This window comes from Sinocyclocheilus rhinocerous, unplaced genomic scaffold (assembly GCF_001515625.1).
Source record: "Sinocyclocheilus rhinocerous isolate Xijiao unplaced genomic scaffold, SAMN03320098_v1.1 scaffold1201, whole genome shotgun sequence".
NCBI lineage: Eukaryota > Metazoa > Chordata > Actinopteri > Cypriniformes > Cyprinidae > Sinocyclocheilus > Sinocyclocheilus rhinocerous.
This window is the reverse complement of record NW_015654059.1, coordinates 1,210,302-1,237,692: the sequence shown is the minus strand read 5'-3', so window position 1 is coordinate 1,237,692 and position 27,391 is coordinate 1,210,302. Positions and strand designations below refer to the sequence as shown.

General features: G+C 37.1%; 4 protein-coding genes across 12 annotated transcripts in view; 2 read left to right on the top strand and 2 right to left on the bottom strand.

Moving 5' to 3' along the window:
• The window catches only part of LOC107716721 (mitochondrial inner membrane protease subunit 2), a 117,178-nt gene that overhangs the window by 86,596 nt on the left and 3,191 nt on the right, over positions 1 to 27,391 (top strand). The window contains exons 5-7 of one of the 6 annotated variants that reach the window (XM_016523254.1): positions 1,022 to 1,124; positions 3,805 to 3,847; positions 4,136 to 4,564. In XM_016523254.1, coding sequence (XP_016378740.1) covers positions 1,022 to 1,124; positions 3,805 to 3,847; positions 4,136 to 4,272 — 283 coding nt within the window. In that variant the 3' untranslated portion in view covers positions 4,273 to 4,564. Of the gene's footprint in view, positions 1 to 1,021; positions 1,125 to 2,354; positions 3,146 to 3,804; positions 3,932 to 4,135; positions 4,565 to 8,282; positions 8,432 to 27,391 lie in introns of those variants that run through there. The other 5 variants (XM_016523256.1, XM_016523259.1, XM_016523255.1 and 2 more) reach the window with 5 other exon arrangements.
• LOC107716722 (transmembrane protein 60-like) lies at positions 8,871 to 11,803 on the top strand. Of its 2 annotated transcripts, none has more exons than XM_016523260.1 (3): positions 8,871 to 8,964; positions 9,716 to 10,400; positions 11,726 to 11,803. In XM_016523260.1, exon 2 carries the CDS (start codon positions 9,753 to 9,755, stop codon positions 10,155 to 10,157), a length of 405 nt encoding a protein of 134 aa, XP_016378746.1. In that variant the 5' UTR covers positions 8,871 to 8,964; positions 9,716 to 9,752; the 3' UTR covers positions 10,158 to 10,400; positions 11,726 to 11,803. The 2 variants fall into 2 exon arrangements, with proteins under 2 accessions (XP_016378746.1, XP_016378747.1); XM_016523261.1 differs by having other exon boundaries at positions 9,716 to 10,403; positions 11,726 to 11,791.
• Positions 10,414 to 17,801, bottom strand: LOC107716718 (uncharacterized). The gene is made up of 2 exons (XM_016523248.1): positions 13,873 to 17,801; positions 10,414 to 12,270 (listed from the first exon to the last, which is right to left on the bottom strand). The coding sequence occupies exons 1-2, from the start codon at positions 17,690 to 17,692 to the stop codon at positions 11,567 to 11,569; spliced, it is 4,524 nt and encodes a 1,507-aa protein (XP_016378734.1). The 5' UTR covers positions 17,693 to 17,801; the 3' UTR covers positions 10,414 to 11,566.
• Positions 21,416 to 27,391, bottom strand: part of LOC107716719 (ELKS/Rab6-interacting/CAST family member 1-like) — a 26,823-nt gene continuing 20,847 nt past the window's right edge. For 2 of the 3 annotated variants that reach the window (XM_016523250.1, XM_016523251.1), the window contains 3 exons: positions 26,551 to 26,607; positions 24,109 to 24,265; positions 21,416 to 22,182 (listed from right to left, as the gene is read on the bottom strand). In XM_016523250.1, coding sequence (XP_016378736.1) covers positions 26,581 to 26,607 — 27 coding nt within the window. In that variant the 3' untranslated portion in view covers positions 21,416 to 22,182; positions 24,109 to 24,265; positions 26,551 to 26,580. The remainder of the gene's footprint in view (positions 22,183 to 24,108; positions 24,266 to 26,550; positions 26,608 to 27,391) is intronic. The other variant, XM_016523249.1, reaches the window with a different exon arrangement.

Genomic DNA, 27,391 nt, shown 5'->3' with positions numbered 1-27,391 from the left:
ACAAAAAAGGCCTATGAAATGTTAAAAATCATGGCTTTAAAATCTAATATTAAGTGAATATAATTACTGATTATATATTCTTTTAATAATTGAAAAGATCAGTTTAGTTTAGACGTATCGGTATCGATATCGACGATACTGGGCTTGAAAATATCGGTATCGGATCGAAAATCAAATAAGAGGTATCGCCCATCCCTAGTGATGTCGACCTGCGAATGCAGACACGATGGCTGGATTGCGTTTACATTACACTGAGATCCGATCACAATGCGTCCTCAACTGCCTCTGGACCAGGACACGCTGATCGGATAACATTCCGATCTGAAGCGCGTTTACACTTGTCTTTTCAATGTGTATGTGGACAACATCCGGATACAGGTCGCATGTTAATGCCAAGTGTAAACGCAGCCTCTGACTAACAGGCCTGTGTAGCACCAGACAAACCGCTAGAAGGATCTGTTTGAGCCAGTTCAGGCTCTGTCCTCTTTAAATGCTTGTATCGCACAAATGCACCGTTTAGCCCTAAGTGTCATTAAACATTAATGCCTCATCAAACCATTCATGGCCAAAAACATTACATCTCAAGGTGATCTTGGGGTACGGTTGAGGAAATCCCAAGCCTGATGACTTTGAGAGTTTGATTTCGAGATGATTCATATGAAGAGGAAGTTAATTTTGTTCTGTGATGGCTGATGTAGAAAAACTATCATAAAAAATCTGAAAGTTCCTTCACGCTCTCGCCCTAAAGCGCTCACAGCACCGCCTGCAATGGATATGAGCTATTGCTGTGTCCGAAAGTCATCTTAAATATAAAACAAAGACTGCAGCAGCTGTGCAAACATTAATTATTGATCTTAGATTTAGAGAGCGGGCCAAGAGCCAAATGCAGGATTGGTGGATTCATGTAGCTGGTCAACTGTAACATAAACAACGAAAAATGAAAAATAGCCAGGTGTTTTCCTGCATTAAAAGCAACCAAAATCCATTACTGTGTTAACGCATAATTTTTTTCTATTATCAGAACGCTGGGATATAAAAACCGTTATGTAAGAGTTCCAGATGGACATCTGTGGATCGAGGGGGACCATCATGGACACAGCTTCGACAGCAACACATTTGGACCGGTAATCACTTAGTTGGTGCTTGCTAAAGACAACCTCTCATAGGCATACTTTGACATACAATGAGACTTAGGATTGAACTAACAAACACTTTAGCATAGCAACACCCTGGCAACCACCAACAGCACCCTAGAATCATGCCAGCAAATTTTGCATCACTTACATTCTCTTCATTTTCTTTTATATATATATATACAGTATATAGGCCTATATATATATATATATATTCAAAAAAGAAAATGTATTCAAAAACATTTCCAATACTTTGAGCACAATGGATGATTTGATTTTGTAGGTTTTTCTTTTTTAGTATTTAGTATTTTTCAAATTTAGTATTTTGTTTAACTGATTATATTATATGGGCATTTAGAGAATTTTGTAAATTGAAATGAAAAAACTGTTAATAATGAAAAAACTGCTTAAATTATTACTTCTTTAAATTTATAGTTTTTTTTTTAAAAGTCATGTTACATCACCAGTAAGACTTTCAAAATAGCGTCAAGATTTAAAAATAACATTTATATGATTAAAATATTATTTAAATTATAAATGTAATTAATGTTTTATATACACATACCATGTAAAAATTTGGTATGATTTTGTAAAGAAATTAATACTTTTCAGCAAGGATCCACTAAATTGAACAAAAGTGATGGTAAAGACATTTATAATGTTACAAAGGATTTCTATTTCTTAAATAAATACTGTTTTTTTTGTTTTTTTATCAAAAAACATATCATGGTTTGCACAAAAATATGACCCAGGATCATGTGATACTGAAGACTGGAGTAATGGCTGCTGAAAATTCAGCTTAATCATAACAGAAATGAATTACATTTTAAAATATATTCAAATAGAAAACAAGTGTTTTAAATTGGAATAATATTTCACAATTTTACAGTTTTTTTTGTTGTTGTTGTTATTTGTTTGTTTTGTTTTTTCGATCAAATAAATGCAGCTTTGATGAGCTTCTTTCAAAAGCATTAAAAATCTTACCGACCCCAAATTTTTGAATGGTAGTGTAAATAACATGCATAAAAAAGTTATTTACATTTTTTTATTTAATTGTTGACTATAGCAGGTAAAGACGCAAAATAAAAATCAATTTGGCACATATTTTCAATTTCAAAATAAAATAGCATATTACTGGTCAACTACAGTACAAAACAAGTATTCAGCTAGTGATTTTCTCAGGCACGTCACTAGATGTTATACATTTGTCTGATCCCACAGGTGACCGATGGAAACTGTCTTTCAGGCTGCAGTTTCAAAGGATCTTTTCTGGAAGTCACCACCGTAGGCAGATTTAGCCACAAATAGATGTGGTTATAAAAAATTCAACAAACGCTGGCAAAGATTGCCGCTTTCTGGGGACTTTGTTAACAGCCTTGATGTGCTCGAATGCCCCCACCTGTAATGTATAGAGATTGAGATATTATTGGCTCTTTGAAGAAGTTTCTTTGCTGCACAGCTTCTCAGATACATTATTAAACAGAGCAGTGATTCTTTCTCCCGTCTCAGCTCAGACTGTGACTTGCTACAATCATTCACAATACGTCAAGATCTTTTGCTCAGATTCGTCCTTGAAATGTTGGGATTTGCTTACTTGGATTAAGAAAGAAAAACAAATTGTTCTGTCCATTTAGTCAATGACTCAGCGCAACTCTGTTGCGTTCCTTCAGTTTTGATGGTTTTGCACCGGCTGAGGTTTTCGAGTGTTTGTCCTCAGGTGGATTTTTAATGATGTTTCTTGTCAGAAAGCAAATGAATATGTTTCTCACTGAACCACATACTTCCTAAATCTCTTTTATTATTGTTTCACATCCATTACCCAAAACGCTTTTGGTTTTCCCCAGAGACCAGGCCAGAACATATAAGTGTGAGATACTTTTGGTGAAAAACCATCAGGTCATATATCACTAAGCAAATATTCTCGCTGGATATTTCAGGCAATTGCTTTCACTTTTGTCGGTACAGACTGCACCGTTACCTTGACTTGATGTATTATGCAGCACGATGTGTCTTTATGAGTCTTTTTTTCCACTTAATGTCCTTTTCAAGGCAACATTGAAATCTTTCGGAGAATCTAGATTGATATTTAATGCTACGAAGGCTTCTAATGTTGTTGTTCAAAATATTTTGATTCTGGAATACTGACAAGACTCCAGCATTTCACAAACTGATTGGAAGTCAGGTCACAAAATCCTGACTGTCTGAGACCTTGTGTTTATTTTGCCCACAAAACAGTGCAAAATGTCACACGGATTCGTCTCAGACATCCAATTTATGGGCTTAAAGGGATAGTTCAGCCAAAAATAAAAACTGTCATCATTTAACTCATGTTCCAAACCTGTAAGACAAAATGTCTTGCTTTGGACATTGACTTTCATTGTATTGACAAAAAGCCTTCTTTTTGTCAAAATCATCTTTTGTGTTCCACAGATGGGAAAAAAAAGTCATACAGGTTTGGAATGACATTTTTGGGTGAACTAATCCTTAAAGAGTCTTCAAGACTCGATGAAAAAAAAAATAACAAAAACTATACCATAATAGTATATCAGTGATACTAAATGGACCCAGGAAGGTTCTTCTCAGAGCTTCTCTATAGTATTTCAGACTCATATTGTGGTCTTGTCATGCTGTTAAACCCAAAGATTTGTGAAGTCTATATCTTCCTCTGCAGGTGAGTACATTATCACCCTTTCAAGTCCCTCCAAACCTCGCAGGTATTTACAATACCCTCCAAATCAAGGTTTTTGGGAGCTTGTTGGAATCTCTCCCATGTCCTTCTGGCTATAAAAAGCAATGAGGTCCTTTTCTCTTCTAGCTAGAGATATATTGCTTTCTATTCACTAGATGAGAAAATCATGTAATTCTTGTTCCAGTTGCTCTTTGTTAAACATGTTGTCTATCAAAAGCTACTTTCTCCTTAAGAAATAGACCATTTTGTTTGACTTTATAGAGCTTTTCATGGTAGTTTATAAGCAGGAGCTTGATGATTCGGATCTCCACAGGTTTCTCTCGGTCTTGTCCATGGTCGGGCGTCTCACATCATCTGGCCACCCAGTCGGTGGCAGCGGATCGAGCCGTCTGTCTCTCCAGAACGAAGACCGCTGTTAAACTGGGATGGAGCAACAGAGGATGGTTATGATGACTGAAATGAAGGACAATTATAGAACCATGTCATGTGCAGTAAATGTAAATCACATGCTACAGTACGAACTATAGAAATGTTCAACTGAAACTATGTGGGCCAAATTGGAGTCCAAGAAAGACTTTATCATTTTTAGCCACAGTAAAGGTGGATACTGTCAGTTGTACATATTCTTGATCCTTTTGTCAGTTCGATGTCAATTCAATGATCAAATGTCACACAGAAAAAAGCAAACTCATAGTTTTTAGTAATAAACCACACTGTCATACAGTTATCTGGAAAATTATTTATTTTTACATTTATTTATTTTTATACACCAATCAGGCATAACATTAAGACCACTGACAGGTGAAGTAAATAACACTGATTACCTCTTCATCACGGCACCTGTTATTGGGTGGGATATATTAGGCAGCAAGTGAACATTTTGTCCTCAAAATTTATGTGTTAGAAGCAGGACAAATGGGCAAGCGTAAGGATTTGAGCAAGTTTGACAAAAAGCCAAATTGTGATGGCTAGACCACTGGGTCAGAGCATCTCCAAAACTGCAGCTATTGTGGGGTGTTCCCGGTCTGCAGTGGTCAGTATCTATCAAAAGTGGTCCAAGGAAGGAACAGTGGTGAACCGGCAACAAGGTCATGGACGGCCAAGGCTCATTTATGCACGTGAGGAGCGAAGGCTGGCCCAACAGACGAGCTACTGTAGCTCAAATTGCTCAAGAAGTTAATGCTGGTTCTGATTGAAAGGTGTCGGAATACACAGTGCATCGCAGTTTGTTGCGTATGGGGCTGCATAGCCACAGACCAGTCAGGGTGCCCATTCTGACCCCTGTCCACCGTCGAAAGCGCCAACAGAAATTCACAGATGAAGCACAGAAGCGATGGTTTAAAGTAAAAATTACTGATTTATTACAGACACGCAGCTTTTCGCTTCACAAGATGTTAATTGATGGACTGGAGTCGTGTGAATTACTTGTGGATTATTGTGATGTTTTTATCAGCTGTTTGGACTCTCATTCTGATGGCACCCATTCACTGCAGCGGATCCATTGATGAGCAAGTGATGTAATGCTAAATCTGTTTTGATGAAGAAACAAACACATCTGCATCTTGGATGATCAAATTTTCACCAAGTGTTTATTTTAAACTCGTTCTAGGAGTGGTCAGACTTTATATGGCAGCTATTTGCAACTTACATTAAGCATTTGCTTATGTTCTTCTCAATGTCATATCTGGCATATACACCTGTTCTGTGCTGCGGATGAAGTATTTTCATATGCACAAATCCAATGTGAAAGCACAAATGGCTGCAATTTTATATTAATCTCATGCTGCCTAAGATTGATTTGCGCTTAAATGCTATAGCTATGAATTTTCTGATTGCTCTAAGACAGGCTTCCTCGAGGGGGTCGAACATCATGCAAGACTAAACTCGATAGGATTTAATATGAGTGGCCACAGGTCAATACGGATATTCACACAAGGCTGTGATGAGTTCAATGGCTGTCAAACATAAATCAACACAGACAGCCATAGGGCTAAAGTATGCCGGGGAATAGGTACAAATCTTAGGATACTGCAGGAGCTGGAGATAATGGAGCCGCAGCCAAGCGGGGCTTGAAGATCCTTGATTTGAAACAGTGCACACATGTGTATGACAGAAACGTGTTTTTCACATCTGACACTCTGCGTTCGCTTCCCATTCGGAGTAAATAAGATGTTTTGCATTGGTGACGAAGCATGATTTCGATATCAAGCTTTTAATCTTCTCTAGAAGGACACGGGGAATGAGCATGTCATAGCAGCCTATTTCAGTTCCCACAAAGCTCTTCAGAGAGGAAGCAATTTCTCATTGAACATGACAACCGCATTACATACCCACAAGAGGAAATTGAAGCCCCGAATTGAATTTACCTTACAGAGTCAAAGGGATGTGCGCTTTGGATGTTGATGTAAATGCAAGCTGAATTGTGTGTCTTTCGCATGAAGCTGCTTTATACTCGCATGTAGCTCATCATGTGTTTTTATCTTTAAATGGACTTATGCTGCATTCCAGTCAACTCAGAACTTGAATTTCTCCCACATCCTACTTAAAAATGATAACTGGAAAATCTAATATGGTCTTAATGCATCATTTGGCGTCATTTTCAAGCAAATTTTAGATAGTTATGATGAAGTTGTTTCAAGAGTTGTCTGGAACGCTTTGAAGTCAGAAGGTATGATGTTAAATCTAAAGTTAAATCTAAAAAAAAAAGATAGAAAATTATTCATTTTCTTACAATTAAGGTGAATGGGGACTTGGACAGCTGTAGTCCCTATTCACTTTCATTGTATAAATAAAAGAACAACTTGTTCACTTAAAAAAAAAAAAATCTATTTTTGTGTTCCACGGAAGACAAAAAAAAATCAAATAATACAGGTTTGGAATGACATGAGGGTGAGTAAATAAAGATTTTTATTTTTGGGTGAACGGTCCCTTTAAATTCCCATTTCATAGATATTGAATTTTGTCATGCCATATGTTCAGGTTAGAACATATTTGTCACCCAAATATGCTCAAAAATAGACAAAGCCACAAAGCTGAGTTATATGTGTGGCACAGGGACACAGTACTACAGGGAATATTTTTAATATTTTCTGTGCAGCTGTACTTGGCAGTGGAATATAAAGAACTCTATCTTTACCTTAATTTGAAATATTCATATTCAAAGTCAATGCATAAAGTTGTGCCAGATTGCAGGAACAAAATATGCAAAGGCCAGATAAAGACAATCTTTTCTCAGCCCTCAGTGTCACCGTATGATGTAATTTTAAAATGAATTCTTAAAACCAAATGCATTAAATTGATCAAAGTGACAGTGAAGACATTTATAATGTTGCAAAAAAAATCTATTTCAAATAAATGCCTTTCTTTTGAACTTTCTATTCATGAAAATAATCCTATCACGGTTTCCAAAAAAATATCAAGCAGCACAATTGTTTTCAGCATTGATAATATCAAATGTTTCTAAGTAAGGAAATGCATTTCATTTTTGAATTTGAATTTTTTTTTTTTTAAACATTGAATCTATAGATTAGATCAAGGTAAGTAGATTAGTGGTTTTACCTGAGGTTACTATGATCCTATAAAATGCTCCTGCGATATTATAAATGCTACATACAAACTATTTTTACTATGCAAGAACTGTGGTCAGTCTTTATAATGGAGCAGCAGTGTTCCAGGCGTGTGTGTAGTCTGAAACACCTTGTGCATCCTCATAAAAAGGCAGAGGGTTGCTTTTTCCAGCTCACTATTCACTCATGGTGGCAACAGGCTGCAGAATCAGACTGACCCAATTAAAACGGCGTCCTCGGCTCATGGCCTCAAGGCAGCTTGCAGTTGTGTGGTTTCACTGATAAGCAACACAGAGCAAAGAAGCTGCTGTATTATTACCTGGCTTTTGTGCTGACACCCCCTTAAGGCCTCAGTAATGGCAGCCACAACAGGACATTTGCAAAGGGTAATAAGCTCATTAACTGATTCAGCATGGATGTGGCTTTTTGTGTGCTATCAATGCACCCTGCACCTTCTTGTCTGGACTAAAGGCTATTTTAGGAAACGGGTAATTGTAATAGTTAATTGGAAATTAGTGGATTCTGATGGTTATCTCAGGTGTGGCATCAACCTGAGAGAAATATGAAAAGTTTTCTTCTGTACTTTCATAGCAATTAAAGTGCAAGGAAAATGACAAATGTTGCTTTTACAGAGGCATTAATGTAGGCAAAAACTGAAGCAAAATAGTGGGATAATAATCTTTAGAGACTCGCTAAGGAGCAGTTTGCTAGCAATGTCGCTTAACAGAAGCCCAACAACTCAACATAGTGAAACAGTGCCATCTTGAGGCTGAATAAAGATGTCAGTGGTGTTTTTTTAGTAACATTCTTATATTTCAAACCATTTATTTTTATTCTATATTATTTTTTTTACCGCTCTCCTGCTTAATTCTGTTTTTGTTTTCTTTTTTTCAGAAGCGAAATGAGATAAAATGCTGGTAGATCATCTTAGCTGGACATACCAGCTAAAAGGGATAGTTCACCCAAAAATGAAGATTGGATTGGGAAATAATGCTGTATGCCCTTCTTTGTTCAAATAAAGGTCTCATTCGCACTCGTCCATATAATGGCAGGGAATAGCGACCAGCATAAAGTTTCAACAATAAAAAAAGACTCAGAAGTGTCAAAGACGGGGTCCTATGCGACACGTGTCGTAGTTCAAGTGTTCTGTCGGTATGCAGTAGGGTTTAGTGAAAAACAAACCGAAAATGTATTATTTAACGAATATCCTTCCTGACCTTGGCCCTTATAGTTTGCACGGCTGCGCGTTCATGAGAAATTAAGATGTAATGCAAATAAAATAAATAAATAAACATGTATAAATATCTGACAGTTTGTAAGGCACAATTATTCGTAAATTTCCATTGGAACGATATACAATTGAATTGAATTGAACTGAATGCGCCTGGCTGTTTAATGCGCGTCCTCCAGTCCGGTGGGTGGCGCTGTGCACACTTCAACTTAACGTTAGTACTTCAAGAGAAGTTGTTTTGAAAACGTCAGTGTTCAAAGGTTCAAACACACGGTCCGGAAAGGGGACATCGGCTTTAATCAAACCCCTCTGACTAGAAGGCCAGCCGGGTTGACTTCATCATCTGTAAGCTTTTCCGTCAATGTGTTTTTTTATTATTATTATTTTGTTTTCGTCGTTTTGCCTTCGTAAACATAAAACACTTAGGACTGTGTATGCTAGCATTAGTTTTGCGCTAGTAATGAACAGCTCCTTCATTTTAAGAATGTGTCAGTACGGGACAGTCAAGATAAAATATGGATAAATAAACAAATGTTCTTTTATTAGTGAGACCGCACATCTCTGTGTCTTACGTGATAAATACAGCTTGATGGGTAGTTAAATACATTTAGAGGCACTTAACGTTGCTGTAACTAAAACGGTTTAACTTACATTTGAACAAATCGGCCATTGCAGTATGTTAAGATGTAAAAATGAATGATTTAATGTTCAACTAATAATAAACTGAGTTTTAGCCATTTGTGAATTTGCGTGTCATCTCATAACTCATAGTGAATATGCTACTATTTAATAAATAAATATAATGTAATTTATGTTAATACAGCTTGTAATATCAACGTAACATCCAATGAAAAACTGGGTTAAAAAGTGTATATTATATAAAATGTATTAATTAATGAAATATGTTAATTATGTATTAATACTGATATTATGGATGCATTTATATTATTTTTGTTTTTAATGTAATTTTACGTTATTATTATTATGAATTTCCCTCTTTTCCTTTAGTAGCAGCATGAACTCCACTAGATGAAATTAGCTGGCTGAATGTAAATTGAACTCGTACTTCCGATGATAATGGTTTTGTCTCTTTCAGATCAGCTTATTGCTGTGCCCTTAGGCCAGCGTTTCAAATGAACATGTCTCTTGCTCAAAGAGTCCTCCTGACATGGATCTTCACACTTATATTCCTTATTATGCTGGTCCTGAAGTTGGACGGGAAGATCATCTGGAACTGGTTCCTCATCTTCCTTCCTGTCTGGACCTTTGATCTTATTCTCCTCCTCATGCTCATTGTCAAAATGGCTGGCCGCTGCAAGCCGGGGTTCGACCCTCGCAATGGGGCGGAGAACTTGAAGAAGCCCGTGTGGTACCTCGTGGCCATGCTGCTTAAACTGGCATTTTGTTTGACACTCTGTGCCAAATTAGAGGGCCTAATGGACATCTTGGTGAGCTCGGTTTGCATCCCTCTGTGGGCACTGCTCATCGGAGCTATGGTGGAGCTGGGCTACAACGTTTTCCACTTCAGAAGAGACTGAACATATGAACGGTGTTCTTTGAAAGCCAGCAGAAGTCTTTACTGTATTCTTCAGGAATAAAATCATCTCGAAAGTAGATGTTATTCATAAAGAAGGGAATATACAACGGACAATAAGAATGTACAGCTGTTTCAAGCTCTTTATCAGGAATTGCTTGTTTCTTTCAGGCTCAAGAGTGACTACGCTGAATAGCCTACGTTTCATGTTCACAGTGATGCAGGGAGGGTTATGAATTTTGGCTCAGTGGTGAGTTTCCACTCAGGTGACAGAAATGACTGATTGCGAATGTTGCTCAGAATATTTATTGCATTTAAGTGAAACACTGAGATCATTAATGGCATACCATAATGAACATTTGAAAAATAACCGTTAACGTGCTGCATACACACTGTTTATTCAACCAGTACTGTAAGACAACATGGTTTGCTAATGGAAACGACACATGTTCTACAATAATGGTGCATATTTATAAATCTGTGTTTCTTTATCAAACACTTATGTTTTGCATTGCAGAACTTACATAATACATGTTTACGAAATGTAATTAATAATTTTCTCTTGTATAGAGTGTGTAAATAATAATATTAAAACGTAATAACAGCATCCTTGTAATTAAAAGATGCATATTTATTTTCTTTATGACAACTGTATTCAGTAAGTGCACAGTTATTAAATTTGCAAATGATTCCAAGATCATGCAGAAAAGGTGTTACAATTCAGCAGGGAGCAAAATATGCAAATCTAGTAGAAATGTAGTAATTTATTCATAGTAAATTTTAAGTAATTCAATTATGATCCTCCTTTTTAACTGAAATTGAAATTTCCTCTTAGAATGAGTCGTCTGGATAAAGGATGTTTTTGGGGTGTATATACATACATACATACAATGTTTGAAAATAACACTTAGTGTTAATTCAAATTCAAAATTCCTACAGTGTACAATGAAAATAATAGAAAATGACAGATGCTTTTACTCAGCTGGTAAAATCCAGATATTTGTATTTTTAAAAAAAATAGACATCTGACAAGAAATTCTGTAAATATCCATGTAAACGTAGTCATGGGATTGGCCCAGACTTGCAAACATTTTAGTGTTTGTAAGTTAAAAAAATACAATATACAAGATAATTGCTGGATCCGTAGGCTAAATAGCATGGTTTCATATGTCTTATGCAATACAGGATTTTCAAAGCAACACAAGAGGGCTCAGTTGTGTATTCTATGTATTCTACTAATGCATATGTGTACAGCTCAAAAAACAACAACATAGATACAGAAACATTTGTCAATGTTTATTCAAGTTCTGACGCCACACTTATATTTTCTATTAATAAAGCAGTAAACAAGAGTAGCAATATACTTTTCTACTATTTAACTTCAAAAGAGAGCTAAATTTTGGTTGGTAAGTATTAGATAGCATAGTTCTTAGGTCTAATCATCATTTTAACTGTCTTAAAAGATTGTCTGTCATTGGTTGGGTAATATTCCATTGTAATGTTGTGCCACGTACCCCAAAATATCCCATTACGTACCCCTTTGTACTTTGATTGATAATATCTCCCATTTAGGTTTGCAGACATGCATGCATCAAACCACCAGCCTGAGCTGTAATAGGCCCCGCAGTTTCCAGAGGGATACTGGTCATTGTCTCTGTCCGGAGTGGTAAAGAGCTTCTGGTCATGATTGTACTTCTTACTAAACTGCATGGCATTACCAGCTGTACCAGAGTAACCACTAATGGACAGGCGGTATTGTTGGCTTTCATTGGTCACATAGAAGTGGTCATAATGGGCGTATTCTCTGATACCCTCAAAGTCTTCGATTTCTATTCGCAATGACATGTTCTTCGCCTTTGTCAACAAGTGAATCTTGTCATTGCCAAGCCAAAACTCCCCTATTAGTTTACCAAATCCATTCTTGTACTCATCCCAGGTGCGATTGAAACTTGTGCTGCCATCAAAGCGATGCTGTATCAAAGTCCAGCCCCCACCAGAAGACTCCATGTCACAGAAAACAGGAAACATGCTGCTCTTTGGCTGCGGCGTTACTCTATATACACCATTCCTTCGGGATTTCGTAATGTAATCAGCGCAGTCTTGTGCAGGTCCTTTTTCTGTGGTCAATAAAAATTGTTTTAGGTTACCTCATTCTCTGTTGATGAAAAATGCTTTTACAATGTGTAAACAACCTAAATCTGCATGCTTATATTTACTTAAACATCTTAAGGAGCATTTCTTTGCCATTGTCATCTTTCAGCTAGAGAAGCTTTAAGGCACTTTTATTTGCAAAGCTGCTTTGAAACCATATTTATTGTGGAAAGCACAATACAAATAAATTCAATTGGGTTGAAATTTAAAAAAAAATAAACATTCATCTGAAAATTGGGATCATGAATTCGTAAACGAATGCAGAGCAAGATGATGCACTGAAATTGTTTTCTATCCATCTTTGTTGTTAGACCCAAACAACAAAGCTATACTCGACAGACTACACTTAAGGTTTCATTTAAAAGATATGCAAAGGCTATTTTATACATATAAATTTTGTCCACCTGGATTTATTTATCTGTGGTTTCAAGAGTTTACACTGAGCCACACTGGGCCAAATTTCAGACTCCAATCACTGGACAAGTAAATTTAGCACTTGGCATGGAATGGTACTGAACTTCTGCATGCATTAATTATGCATTGCAAAAAAGTCTTTGCCTTTGAGCCTTTCCTCAAGCTCAACAAAGACACCACATCCTGATACATCAGACAAAAGACGATGCCTACAGCTGGTCCTCTTCACAAAAACCATAACATCTGCTATTCAGATGTGGATCCATATCCACTTATCCCTGTTATGGAATCCTATCACACTATCAAGATAAAGTGCGGGGTCACAGAACATGTGTTAAAGAATACTTTCATATTATATTATTTCCTGGGAATGATTATCTGAATAGATTGTACCTGCAGTTATTTTTGGACATCTTGGGTATAATCTATACAAACAGTCAAACGGACTTATCCCACAATATTGTAAGCTTTGTGTCGAATAAACATGCACCGCTGTCATACTTTTTAAGGTGTATATTAAAACCCCTTAACTGTCACCGTCCCACCTGTGGGACGTTTGGCGCTCTTTTTTTTGTTGTCTTTTTTCTCTATCAAATCTTTTAGTAATCGTCATATATCATTTGAAAGCTTAGAAGCCCAAGATTCATCCTGTGAAAACCATTTTGAAATCAGACATTGCGTTACCATGGAAATGGTACTTTAAAATCTTTTGGCGGTCTCCTCCCCCTTAGTGGGCAGTGTCAAGTGTCATATTACAAAATGAATTACGGTCTTTTAAAATCAAAACTTTTTGTAATCTTGACAAAACACATATCATTGGAAAGGTCTGAGTCTTAGGATTCCATATTTGGTGGTTATTTTGAGATAGAAGTAATATTGACAAATTTAAACTACTATAACTTTTTGATACTTAAATTGTTTTGAAAAAATTCCACTTTTGCGATAATTTGCTGATTGTCTTCTTTAAAAAGAGACCAACCTTATGTCTGTATTCCAAAGTGTTCATAAATTACAGCAATTTAAGTTTGGATAGTGCACCTGCATGCCTATTTTAAAAAATGGGGGGTGACAGTTAAGGGGTTAAGAGTAAATACTCCTTTAACTTGTTTCTTAAAAGTAAACATTAACATGGGTTGTGTAAGAAAATTCCTCACCTCTTCCAGAGTCCACTGGGGCCCTGGTCAGGGTTGTAGACTGCTGGGTTGACGTAGTGTTACAATCACTGTCACAGATGCTGTGGATCTTGTTCTCTACTTGCTCTCTCTCTGTTACCTCATCACGTACTGCATGTGATTTAAACCCCTCAGCAGCGTCCTCGGGGCCGAGTGAGAAAAGCTTTGAGCCTTTAATTTCTTCAACATTAAGCGTTTTCAAAACAACTGGAATTGTGTACCTCTCTCCACTGTAACCTTGGGCAATGTCCGCACTGTTTGGGTTAGATAATATCTCCCCAGAGTTTTCTTCCACTCTGTCTTTATTAAATTTAATAAGTTCCAGTTCTCTTGTTGTTCCAGTATTTTCAAAGCTTATGGGTGTTTCCCAACTGACGTTTTTAACCATTTCAACATGTGTTTTTGTCATTTTAAGAATATTTTTTGTGCTGTCTTCATGGTCTGTGTCCATAAAAGAAACTGTCGAGGTGGTGAATAGTGTTCCTGGTTCCTTAGATAACTCTTTCTTTAAGGTTGGTGCAGTTGGTCCTTTCTTCCCACTGCTGATCTTGTCCACCTCAAATGGGTGTTGATTGCTGGTATCGTCAGTTCCCAAACTAAATATCTTGCTTTCTTTTCCACCAGTCGGTGAATTTGAGGCTCCACTTTGCAGAGTGTTAGGATCCTCTGCACTCCCAATATTTGTGATCAACACAGGCTCACTGTTGTCTCTAACTTGGTTCTTTCTTTGTTGAACCTTTTCCAAACCTTGTACATCACCTGGATTTTGAAACTGTTGTGATTTTGACTCTGTACTGTTGTTTTTTAACCATTTATTATCCAATACATTTGACCTCATCACCTGTGGAATGTGTTTGATTTCTTCTGTTTGTACTTGTTCTGTTGCACCAGTGGGACTGGAGAACGGAGTCACTGTATTTGCCTTTGTCTTGAAGCCTCTGGTTCTGTTTGGCTGACTTTGAAAGTTTGGCTTCCTTATATAGCTTGGTCTTATTATTCCATAGCCATTTTTCCTGGCAGTATTGCTGTTTCTGACTGGGATGGACAGCTTAGAATGTACCCCAACACTTCTGTTTGCTGACATGTTGCCCATCACATTAGATTGTCTTAGGCTGTTGACTCTAGATGAAATCACAGTTGTTGGATGTCTAATGGGGTGTCTATCGGGGTCTGGCATCACATACCTTTTGTTGTCTTGACTTACTTCACGTATCTTGCTGATGTTTTTCTTGCTGTTCTGAGACGGTCCCTCTACAGCTGCAGCTTTGAGTGGAGTTATTGAAATTCTCCTTGTCCCCTGGCCTACTACAAGTGATTGAACCCTACTGGTTGTACTCTCAGTCGATTTACTCTTTACAGTTGGGACAAGGGTGGGCTTCACCAGATCTTTTTCTGGAAGGATGGCTTTACTGTGGATTGGTATGTCCTTCTTCATAGTCCCTGCACTCAGTGAGTTAAACCCGATATGCTCATTTGCCCCTTCACTGAACATCCCTGGCTGCATCTGATCTTTAAGATCTGGAGGCAGTGTCCTTTCATTAAAAGTGCTGTCAGCCTTGTCCAAAATTGTGGAATCAATTTTTCTGTTATTAGTTTTCGTGATTGGATTTAGATATTTTTCATTTTCCACCTGTCTTCCTAGGAAAGTCAAGTCTTCTCTATCCACATTGGAGCTAATCTCTGCCACGCTACTAATAACTACCAGACTTTCACTCAGTCCCACATACTGCTTTTCCTCTTTAAACATGTTTGGCTCTATGCCTTGGTTCATAACACTAGAGATTGACTTATTTGTGGCTATGTGACTCACATCACCTTGGTTTTCTTTCCTCAGATTTGTTGGAAGTATTGTAATCCCAGTCTTGTTTACTTTTCTCAAATTGTCCTCTGTAACTTTAGTTACTTGGCTTGCATCTTTCAAGCCATGTCCATCATCTGTTCTGGGACCAGAAACCCTACTGATGTCTTGTTTGTTTTGGTCATCTGTTGACAGGGTAGGTCCACTGATGGGCCCAGGTTTTTTGTTTGCTATATGAGGACTTGTTTCCTTGACCAGCATAATGCCACTCCTTGCTGGGGAAAATCCAGCCTCTTCTGGCCCAGTCTTGACCATCATGTCCCTGGCTTGTGGATTGGTCTTTCCCACCAAAACTCTCCTTTCATTGAAAGCGCTGTCAGCCTTATCCAAAATGTTCAAATCAGTTTGTCTGTTATTAGTTTCTGTAATTGGATTTAGATATTTTTCATTTTCCACCTGTCTTCCTGGGAAAGTCAAGTCCTCTATATTCAAATTGGACCTAGTCTCTTCCTCACTACTAATAACAACTAGACTTTCACTCAGTCCCACATACTGCTTTTCCTCTTTAACCATGTTTGGCTGTTCAGCTTGGTTCATAACACTAGAGATTGACTTATTTGGGGTTATGTGACTCACATCACCTTGGTTTTCTTTCCTCAGATTTGTTGGGAGTCTTGTAATCCCAGTTTTGTTTACTTTTCTTAAATTGTCATTGGTAATTTTAGTTACTTGACTTGCATCTTTTAGGCCATGTCCATCATCTGTTCTGGGACCAGAAACCCTACTGATGTCTTGATTGTTTTGGTCATCTGTTGATAGGGTCGGTCCAGTAATTACCCCAGTTTTTGTGTTTGCTATAAGAGGACTTGTTTCCTTGACCCGCATAATGCCACTCCTTGCTGGGGAAAATCCAGCCTCTTCTGGCTCAATCTTGAACGTCATGTCCCTGGCTTGTGGATTGTGGATCCTCACCAAAGCAGGGTTCTTCAGTCTGTCTTCATTGTTAACCTTGACAACTCTACTGTTTATGTAGGATCCCTTTGGCCTCATTGGTCCACCTTCTCTAGGAAACTTTACAACCCTTCTGTTCCCAGCTGATGTGCTTAAATCCATTATCCTAGTGTTAGCATCCCTTGAAATGCTGCTTAATCCATTCGCATCAGGCACATTCTGCACTCTTCTTCTTGCTGCCACGATGCCACTGATGTTCTTTACATGTCCATCTCTGAGAATATTTAGCTGCTGTTTCCCATGGGTTGAGGATTGTATGGTGTCCTTTTTTCTAGGGAGAGACGGTTCTATTAATTCACTTTGCTTAGACTTCATTTCCTTCTCTGTCTCCTCAGGTGTAGGTGAGAGCACAAGTTTGACCTTAGATATGTCCTCGGGTCTCTCGTCAAGTGAGGGGTTAAATATTTTTACTTCTCTGCTCATCTCGGACCTCTGATCTGTGGTGCCTTCATTTAGATCGATCCTCGGGTCAATGTTCCATTCCTGACTTTCCAAAACAGAATGATTGAGCCTCTTCACGCCATCCTTGACAGTTCCCTCACTTTCTGATGTGTCTCCTTGCGGTAAGCTTGAAGTTAAGATCTGGACTACTTGTTCTCCACTATGACTCTGTGTCTCCTTGATGCTGATGCTGATGTTATGCCTTGGACTTTGATGTCTCCTTTCCTTTTCCTCACTGTGTTCTTTCTGTCCACCACTCTCGATACTATGTCTGTCCTTACGTTCTTGGCAGTCCCTCCTTAGCTGGTTCACCATGTCCTTTAGGTTCTGCAGCTCCTTGGCCATTTTCTCCAGCTCCCTAAAAGGCCTGGGAAGCTGGATGGAGAGAGGAGGAAGGGTGAGTTGATAAGGGCACAAATTCTCCTCGTCCCCGCAGTGCCCCAGGGGCTTCAGCGTTACCCATGAAGCAGCGTCCTCAGAGGTCTCTGAGCAGATGTGACACACAGAAAAGGCTAACAGGCTTCCCCATATGTAAAACACAGCAAGCCACATCGTGTCCTGTATGGTGAGCAGGTCTGTTCAATGTGTCGAAGAGTGTGTGAGAGAAAGATCAGGAGAGACTGGAGGGCCACCTCCCTTTATAGAAGAATGAGAGCTCAGAGAGGGGCGATACTCTGTGATGACTCTCAACAGAGGAGTGTAACAGCTTTCTAGCAGAACAGTCAGCACAGAATATACTCAACATATCAATAATATTTATCTCATTACTGTGTGTTCTTTGCTCATTAGTAATGTAATGATTATTGACGACACTTTGCATATACACTTTTGCAATTTTTGAGTATTTTTTTGTAGCTTAATTATCATGATACCATAATTGGTGATAAGAAGCAAAGTGAGCTTGTTAGTACTGTGTTATAATGTCTATGAAGAAATTAATTTTACTGCAAAATAGTTTTTAATTATTCTTTTGTTGTTGTTTTCCTAATTACAATATCTAAAAATTCTTAAAAGCAGGATAGCATTTAACACTGCATAATACTTGCTTACAGAGAATATATATCTTCATTTTGTCTTACTGTACTGGCAGTGTAAGTATAAGCAAGCTTAAAAACAAGGAATAAAACCTGCTAGTGCCATAAGACATGCACTTGAATTAAAGATACAGCATTACTATCTTATGCAATGTTGCTTTTAAATTCCGTTTATCTTGTTTTAAAGACAAAAATACTTCATGACTTTTTTTGCAGTGTTGTAATTGCCAGGATTGTATCAAAACAGCCAACAATGTATTTGTTTAAAACATTTTGTTTTCCAGTGGTGTCTAATTACGATTACCCTTGGTTTTATTTACTGTTTAAAACATTTGATTGCATATTTTCCAATACTCTCATGACAATTGTTATACAATGTCAGAGTTATACAATGTAGATCATGCCAATTTAGTTTTATAGGTTGTTTTGTTACTACAGTTAATGTTGGATTAGGGGTTTAGGTTTGGGTTGTACATTTATGTTTTCAGGCTTTTATTCTTTTTCTTTTGCAGTCTCATAAAATTATGACTTTTCCACAAGGCCAAGTTGTAATACCTGCTATGCTTTTATGTATGTACTGTAAAACCGCACACACATCTTTTTTTTTTATATCTTAACCTTTTTTTAAGGGCATCAGAACTGAGAAGCACAATGTTATTTGTCAAAGTAATTTGTGTTGGCTGACCCTGATGTTTAATCAAAAACATCACACTTACGATCAGCTTTTAATCTACAACACAATGCATTCTCTGCATATGTCATTTCCTCTCTCACATGTACGGATATGCATATGTGCGAGAATAATGATAGCAGCAGCTTCCCAATATCCTGCCAATAAAGCAGCATGCCCCACACACATAGACATATGCACACAAGCCACAGAAGATTCAGAGATGTATTATAAAGCTAAAAGGCGACTAAAGGCCTATTCAGATGGGACTATTTTTCCAAGGTATGTTTGTGTTTCTGCAACATACTTGGAACTAAACAAGCCTGCATTTTTCTCAAAAAAAAAAAAATTTGAAACCAATTACTGTTTTTCAGCTAACACAGACATCCTCTGAAATGTCTAATCCTGCCTGCACAGGAGTGCCTGTGATTGCGGTATTTATATAGTGATGTATGATACTTGTTGTCAGACATTGTTCCTTATATAAATTTGTTATTTAAATTTAATTGTGACACATATTCTAAGATATTCCTCCTTCCTCATTCAAGAAGATGACTGCTGTACAAATAGCTGCCCAGAAGCATTACCAAGATGGCCAAGTTAGCTGACTACCTTGAGGATTTGGGTAATGGACAATGGACATTATCCACTTTGGTAATAACTCCCATCCAGATGAGTACATGTAATGACAGACGTCCTTTGTTAACAATTGCAACTCAAAATGTTGATGTTAAAGAGATATGTCAACCCCACATCAAACTGAAAATGTCATTACGAGAAATGTTATAACAACCATATAAACAATGGAGCCATAGTAGTCCAAGAGTTAAGCAAGAGTGGAAAACGTTATGTCCAAGTTAAATTAAAAAAATAAAAATGTCAACCCGTGTCCAAACAGAATTGATTGTCTTTAAAGTACTTCACAATTTTTTATAGCGCTCAGCAATGGATATATTACTAGCCAACTCCCAGTTTTATTACCACTAATCAGAAAAGCCTTACCATTTATGGACAGGACTATTATTGTGTGATGCCCTTTATGATGTCACAATCTGAAGTCCTCTGGGATGGTTCAGCCCATAAGTGTAGTTGTCTGTGTAAACACTGAGATTTTTCCATAAACCATCTCACAGAAACATTTGACCCACCGGTTGGGTTTGAGTACCACATTAGCGAACGCTACTCCAACACATTTGCATGATGTGGTAGTGGTTATGTAATTGTGATAAAAGAACAGACAAGTGCACTCAGACTCTTTCCTAACAGTTATATAACACTAATGAGGCAAATTCTGTGGGAAATACAATGCAAGTGAGTTGGCTGCTTTTATCCAGATTTTCAAACTGGAGAGGAGACATCTGGAGTTGATGGTTACAGTGCATCAACAACAGATAACGTCAAGACTGCTTGTTTGCATTACAAAAGCCTTGACTTCATTAAACTGTTGGCTAATGCTTGCACAGATTCCTCTCATTGTTGCCTGCAAGGAGACGGGCGACTTCTTGACTTAAGGCTTTTGTTTCAGTGATGAGTTTCTTGGATTTAATTTATACAGTTCGATTGTAAATTTGTGCAGGGTTTCAACTCAATATCTGCACGAAAGTCTGAAATTACGCTAATTGTAATGTAATAACTGTGCAATCAAATTTTGGGATCAGTAATGTGTCAGATGAGCAGTATGAGAGACCACAGGATAGCGGAAAAAGTCCATTTTTGGGCGATCTATCCCTTTACAGGTCAGAAACCTATCTGTAGCACTTATAATGACAGGACGGGTGAAATTAATTTAGTGTAGCCAAATGTTTAAAGCTACAGATTAATAAAATATGATGTATAGTCTACGTTAAATCAGCTGTGATTTAAAACATATGTACACTGCATAGTTGCTCTGCCAAACAATGACTTTTTTTTATCTTGGGACACAGAGTATTGATTGTGTCACGTGTAAAGAATAGTGCATACACATTTTTGAATTTCTTCTCTATTCAATTTCTCTATTTCAGTTGAAAGAAAAAAAAGGTCCACTGCTTCAAAAAAATAACAAAATCTAAAAATAAAGCATTTAAAGCTCTTTTTGTAAACTGGACAGCTAGATTTTTGAGTGCTTTTTTTTCCCAGAAAAAGTTTTTTTCTTCTTCTGAAAAAGTTGTGGTAGCCACGCCCACTGTGAAATTTTATTGGTCCAGAATCCCGCTCCTCAATTTATATTTGTATTTATGTTCACCCAAATGGCAAACTGTATATCCCAACACAAACAGAAAAATAAAAACATCAGAGAGTGAAAACTCTGATAATACATATTTATATACATACACATTTATACAAATTCAGAACACCCATACCCGTGTCTTTTGTCTGATTTGATCATCTTTTTTTCATTTGAATTTTTTTGCTTTTTTTTTTTTTAAGTGGACTATCCATTTTTTAATTGTAATTTTAATACACGAAGACAATAGGCCACAAAATGCAACATAAACAAATTCCACTTTGAGAGAGAGAGAGAGATAGACACAATGATATCCATGTTTATGAGAGCACATAAAACCAGCAATGCGCTCTCAGAAACTGGTTATCTGGAGCCTACAATGTCCTGTCTAAGAGCTGCTAGAAAACAACAATAGTCTCATTAAGCGAGAACTCATTTCTTGCACACACCCCTTGGTGGACTCCTTCACGAGCAATGCAAACTCTTTTCATATATATTTTATGTCTATTCCTTGTAGCAGCTGTTAATTTGAATTAAAGAACATATAGAACCTGATTTTTTCCACTGACGAAGCGTCAGGTGTGACAAATAGCCATTACTATCTATAAATGTTTATGTCATGCTCTTGAAGGTGTCCTATAGTTTTTCAAGTAAAGGGGAAGGGTCATCCAATATAGTATAACTAGTGCAAGTCGCTACCTAAACGCAGAATAGATTGAGGGTCTGATAGTCTTAATACTGAATGCAGTTAAAGTAGCATAACACTTTTTTTTTTTTAATTGTTTAACAACAGTTTGGCATTCAGTTATGTTTATATAGCACCACCCATTGATCAGGTTAACATTCTAAATCTGTTTTTACTCAACCATGATGACATATCAAGAGAACGAAATTAAAATTGCATTCACGACTCAACTAACACTGCATATTTTCAAAGCTGCACCAGTATTAAGACTACAGACTGTTACAGGCTCTTAGAGGGCTCCGGTTTGGTTCAGGTGTGAGGTGAGGGCAGTGAGACAGTGGAGGAAGCTGGAGGGTTCGATCATGGCCAGTTTGGTTTTGGAGGTCCAAAGGAGGGTCCAGGGATCCTAACTGCAGCTCCACACTGACTCACCATCCCAGGCTCCCACTAAAACCCAAAAAGATTTATATGTTATGTGAATTATGCGCAGAATGTACCTGTAAAGTTTTTAATTCAACACATTTGAACTTTAGTGTGGATATTGTTTAAAAATAATGAGAATAAAAAGGATTTAAGGTCCATCAAGTGAATAAAAAATTCTAATAACTGGCATTAATGACATGAAATATTGGTTAATCAAATTAATCACAATAAAAATATTGCTTGAATTCTTTATGGATTTCGTGCAGTCAGGGACATGATTAAATCATACACTTTTTTTATTGCATTATTTTTTTAATGTAATTAATTGTACTAAATTAACACTTAAAAAAAAAAAAAAAATATATATATATATATATATATAAGCCAATTTCTGTCACAAGAAAAAAAAATAATGCTGACATAAAAAGGTGAAATTATGACACTAAAAGTTGAAATTGAGATGCTAAGTCATAATTATGAGATAAAATGTGAGGTTATATATATGAAATAAAAAGACAATTATAATATTTATCATAACTATCATTTCAGAATTTCGACTTGTGTTTTAATTATGTCAGAATTTTCGACTTAGTATCTCATAATTTCTACTTTTTATGTCATAATTGTGATTTACCAAAGCATGATGTGGCGGAAGTGGGCTTCCATAGTTAGAATCCATAATATAAAAGTTTTTTTATTTGCTTATGCACACCTAGAAAATGATACAAATTATGAGAGAAGTCATTGTTATGACATAAGTCAAAATTTAATGCCATAATTATAACTGTTTATCTCAATTTCGACTTATGTCAGAATTTTGAATTTTTATGTTTTAAAGGGGTCATATGATGCTTTTTTAAAGATCATTATTTTGTGTATTTGGTGTAACAGAATATGTTGACATGCTTTAATGTTCAAAAAACACATTATTTTTCAAATACTGTACATTATTGTAGGTCCTCTATGCCCCGCCTCTCTCAAATGCTTCGTTTTCTACAAAGTCCCTCCTTCCGACAAGCGCAGTCTGCTCTGATTGGCCAGCTAACCCAGTGCATTGTGATTGGCCGAACACCACAAGCACGCGTCGGAAATGTAACGCCCCTTACCATAATCACCAGCTTCATCTTTCAAAATAAATGTAAAGACAGTAAATAATGTCATTAGTTTTACCATCAGTTCAAGCCCGAAAGAGGAACAGAGTCGCGTGACAGACACAATGATGAAGCTGGTATGTGTACACAAGCCACGGTTAAGACAGCTGACTCCACTGTGAGTGACCCTGTCTCTCACGCGCACACGCACACACACACACACGATGCGCAAAACTCCGCATTTGAACAGTCAATAGCAAATACTTAAACTAGTAACAAAACATACTTACAGTCGCTGATTCAGAAGCGCCAGATTGTCATAGCAAAGTCAGAATTACCTCCTCTCCTAGGTTCACGAAACAGTCGTCCATAAAATGCATTGCTGTTCTGTTGTAAGTAATCTTAAAGATTCCTAAATGCATCTACTTTCGGAAGGCCAAATAAAGTGCTTTTGCTTTCGCCTAGAAACACACAGCGTCTCCCTGACATGCTGCTTCAACACTAACTGCGGTTACTGAAACCACGCCTTCTTTCTTTGCGTGAACATTTGGGCGGCAAATTACACAAATATTTCCACATAGTGAGGTAGATATGTGGGGGCGTGTTAGAACGAGCCGTTTTAGGGGGCGTGGCAGAGTCTTAACTTTGATAAAGAATATCTCTTTGGTTTTGAGACTTTAGTCTTTGCAACTTCAGGGATCTTATCTATGCACAATCAGCTTGTAACACTCCAAAGAGAAAGAAAAACTTGAAATCGCATCATATGACCCCTTTAATTGTTTTTTTTATGACATCGTTTTGACTTTTTATGTCATGCTTATGATTTACCAAAGTATAAGCACAAAGATGTAAGCGTTACCTGTGAGAATGTGTGTCGTCACTGGCGGTGGGTCCTGGGTAACTGGTGTGATGAGATGTGGGCTGAGTTGATTAAAGGGTTTTAGGGTGGTTGTATGGGATAATCAGGTGGCCAGTGTAGAGCTCCTGTGCACTGTAGCTTTCCGCCCAGATCTTATCTACAGAGCAGACACACTGTTACTACCACACGACAGAGAATTATGGGAAACAGACAGTCTGCTCTCACGCATCTGCAAACTTTAGCTTGCTGGGGTTGATATTGTTCACTGCGAGCCCATCATTTCTATCAGCACAATGCTTTTAAAAGACACAAGATATGTTTGCATGCAAAACACGTGCTTTTCAGACATGATGAGATGAGACAAGACATTACCCAGAACAGTGAGAAGTCATTCGATTTCATTATTATATTATTGTGACCGTTTTTGTTGTAGTTGTTTCTATAGGAGGACTCTTATAAGGAATCATGTTCTTGTGGTGTAACAAGCATTGTCATCATGTCAGGATGTGATTCTAGGTTGATTTTATTTTCTTATTATGCTCTCTTAAAGGGGTCCTATTATGCTTTTTCACTTTTTCAACTTTAGTAAGTCTGTAATGTTGCTGTTTGAGCATAAAAAAGATCTGCGAAGTCACAAAGCTCAAAGTCCAATTCAAAAGGAGATATTTTATGCCCCAGCTAACCAATCACAGCACATTTCGTATTTCAGAAGGCGGGCCTTCATTTGATACAGGAACTATTCGAACCGTTCATGCCAGACTGGGGAGAGAGGTGTTGTAATAATGTAAAATATGTGAAAAATAATGTGTTTTTCAAGCAACCTAGTATAAGAGCCTGTTCTACTACACCCCCAAAACAAAATCAAGAGTTTGTAAAAGAGCATAATAGGACCCCTTTAATGTGATTTTAGTTTATTTGTTGATATCTTTTCTCATTCTGGGTCATGCTTAGCTTCCAGTGAACATTGCTTTAGTTAAACACTGATAAACAGTAATGAGTCTTCATTTATTTCGTTGATGTTTTTGTAAACTGACAGCAAACTGCCATGTGCAGTAATCTCCTCTAGCTAGACTAACTTAAATGGGTATATTTAATAACAGCTGCATTTTGGGTTTGGATGTCATTATTTTTAATAATAATTAAAAGATTATTATTAATTTTAAAAATTAAAACACACACTGTTAATGGTGGATTGACATGCATCTGCTATTGGTCAGGAAATAAAAGCAAAATGAGCATCCCTGGTTAATACTATCATTTATTTACTATCATAATTTAATTATAATGTATATACTGGTCAAAAGTTTGAAGTCAGAAAGGTTTTTTAATGTATTTGAAAGAAGTCTCTTATGCTGCATTTATTTGATCAAAAATAAAGTGAAATCAGTAATATTGTGAAATGTTACAATTTAAATTGAGTGTTTTCTGTTTGAATATATTTTAAAATTCTTGTGAAGCTGAATTTTCAGCTCCAGTCTTCAGTGTCACAAGATCCTTCAGAAATCATTCTAATATGCTGATTTGCTGCTCAAGAAACATTTCTTATTATTGTCAATGTTGAAAACATTGAAACATAAAGTTCAAAAGAACATAATTTATTTGAAATCGAAATCTTGGTTGCACTTTATTTTACAGTACTGTACTTCAAAAAAATGTCCCAAACATTTGAATGTTGGAGTCTATAATTGCAGAATTTCTTAAAATTTAGGATGTTCTATATACCAAATGCTTAAATTTTTTTTGTTTCTAGATTAAATTAGATTTCGATTCACAGATTCTCAATGTGGTCTCAAACCTCACTGTGTACGCATATTATTTATTATATTGGATATTTAACTTTGTACTGGACATTTTTATTAAAAATTCACATACAAATTTAATTTAGTATGTTCTTTAAATTCAGTTTATTAACTATATTATATACGCACTGTAAATAATGTAACTTATTTATTGGAAAATGTTATGATTTTGTAAACCTGCAAATTAAGAAGTGTTTATACGCATGTTTACAGATAAGTTTGTGTTGTTGTTGCAGAAGAGGAATTGAATCTGGTGAGAGCAAGTGTGGAGAGTGTGAGAAATACAGTCTTAATGCACCATCTGGGATTATGTTTAACCACAAAAACATACAAGAGATAAAAAGCTTCAAAAGGGGGAAAAACAAAACCAGGAGAAATGAGATTTGTAGACTATTTCATAGCAGTGCAGTAATAAATGAGTTATATGTGTGTAGGCTTTATATCTAAACAAATGGCCTCTGAAATATGAAAAGTTCTTTGCTAATAAAACATCCCACGGGAAAGCTCAGAAGCTTGTTTGCACTGCGGTGACATAGCCAATAATCTCAAACAGGCAGAACGGGACAGGCAGGGTTTGATGTCACATGGGGAGGATCAGGGCAGCTGAGATTGGCTTTTACATGTCCATCAAAGAAATGCTCACCCTTCTAAAACAAAATGGCTGCCAGTGAGGCTATGCCCAAATGCCCTCCTCATCATCCTATTGGTTAAGAGATGGCAGGGTTTTAGCCAAGTGCAGCATGGGAAAAAAGATCAGGTTAGTATGCGAATATATCCAGGTAGAAGCGACCCGTAATCGCAGACGCAGGATCAGCTTTCAGCGTCGTCAATGTGAAATGCTGTATTACGAGGTTTAAGGGAAACTGATCCTGGATCTGCTCTTAGGGGCGATTTCTACAGTCATGAATAATAGAAATCCATAGGGTTGAGAAGTTATGATTAATATGAAGGCAGTAAAAGGAAATGATGGCGTCTGCGTTGGAGATGAAGGCAGCTCCATTTCAATTACAATGACACGACTGCAATGGAAATGGACGACGGAGCATCCATTTCCAATTCAGTTTCTAGCATGACTATTTTATTAAAGGGGTCATATGATGCGATTTCAAGTTTTCCTTTCTCTTTGGAGTGTTACAAGCTGATTGTGCATAGATAAGATCCCTAAAGTTGCAAAGACTAAAGTCTCAAAACCAAAGAGATATTCTTTATCAAAGTTAAGACTCTGCCACGCCCCCCTAAAACGGCTCATTCTAACACGCCCCCACATATCTACCTCACCATGTGGAAATATTTGCATAATGCGCCCAAATGATCACGCAAAGAAAGAAGGCGTGGTTTCAGTAACCGCAGTTAGTGTTGAAGCAGCCATGTCAGGGAGAAGATGTGTGTTTCTAGGCGAAAGCAAAAGCACTTTATTTAGCCTTCCGAAAGTAGATGCATTTAGGAATCATTAAGATCACTTACAACAGTACAGCAAGGCATTT

Coding starts and splice junctions, on each gene's coding strand:
- LOC107716722 (XM_016523260.1), top strand. CDS start 9,753: ATGAACATGTCTCTTGCTCAAAGAGTCCTCCTGACATGGATCTTCACA.
- LOC107716718 (XM_016523248.1), bottom strand. CDS start 17,692: ATGTGGCTTGCTGTGTTTTACATATGGGGAAGCCTGTTAGCCTTTTCT. Junction 12,271..13,872: donor CCCAGTGGACTCTGGAAGAG/GTGAGGAATTTT, acceptor TATTGACCACAG/AAAAAGGACCTGCACAAGAC.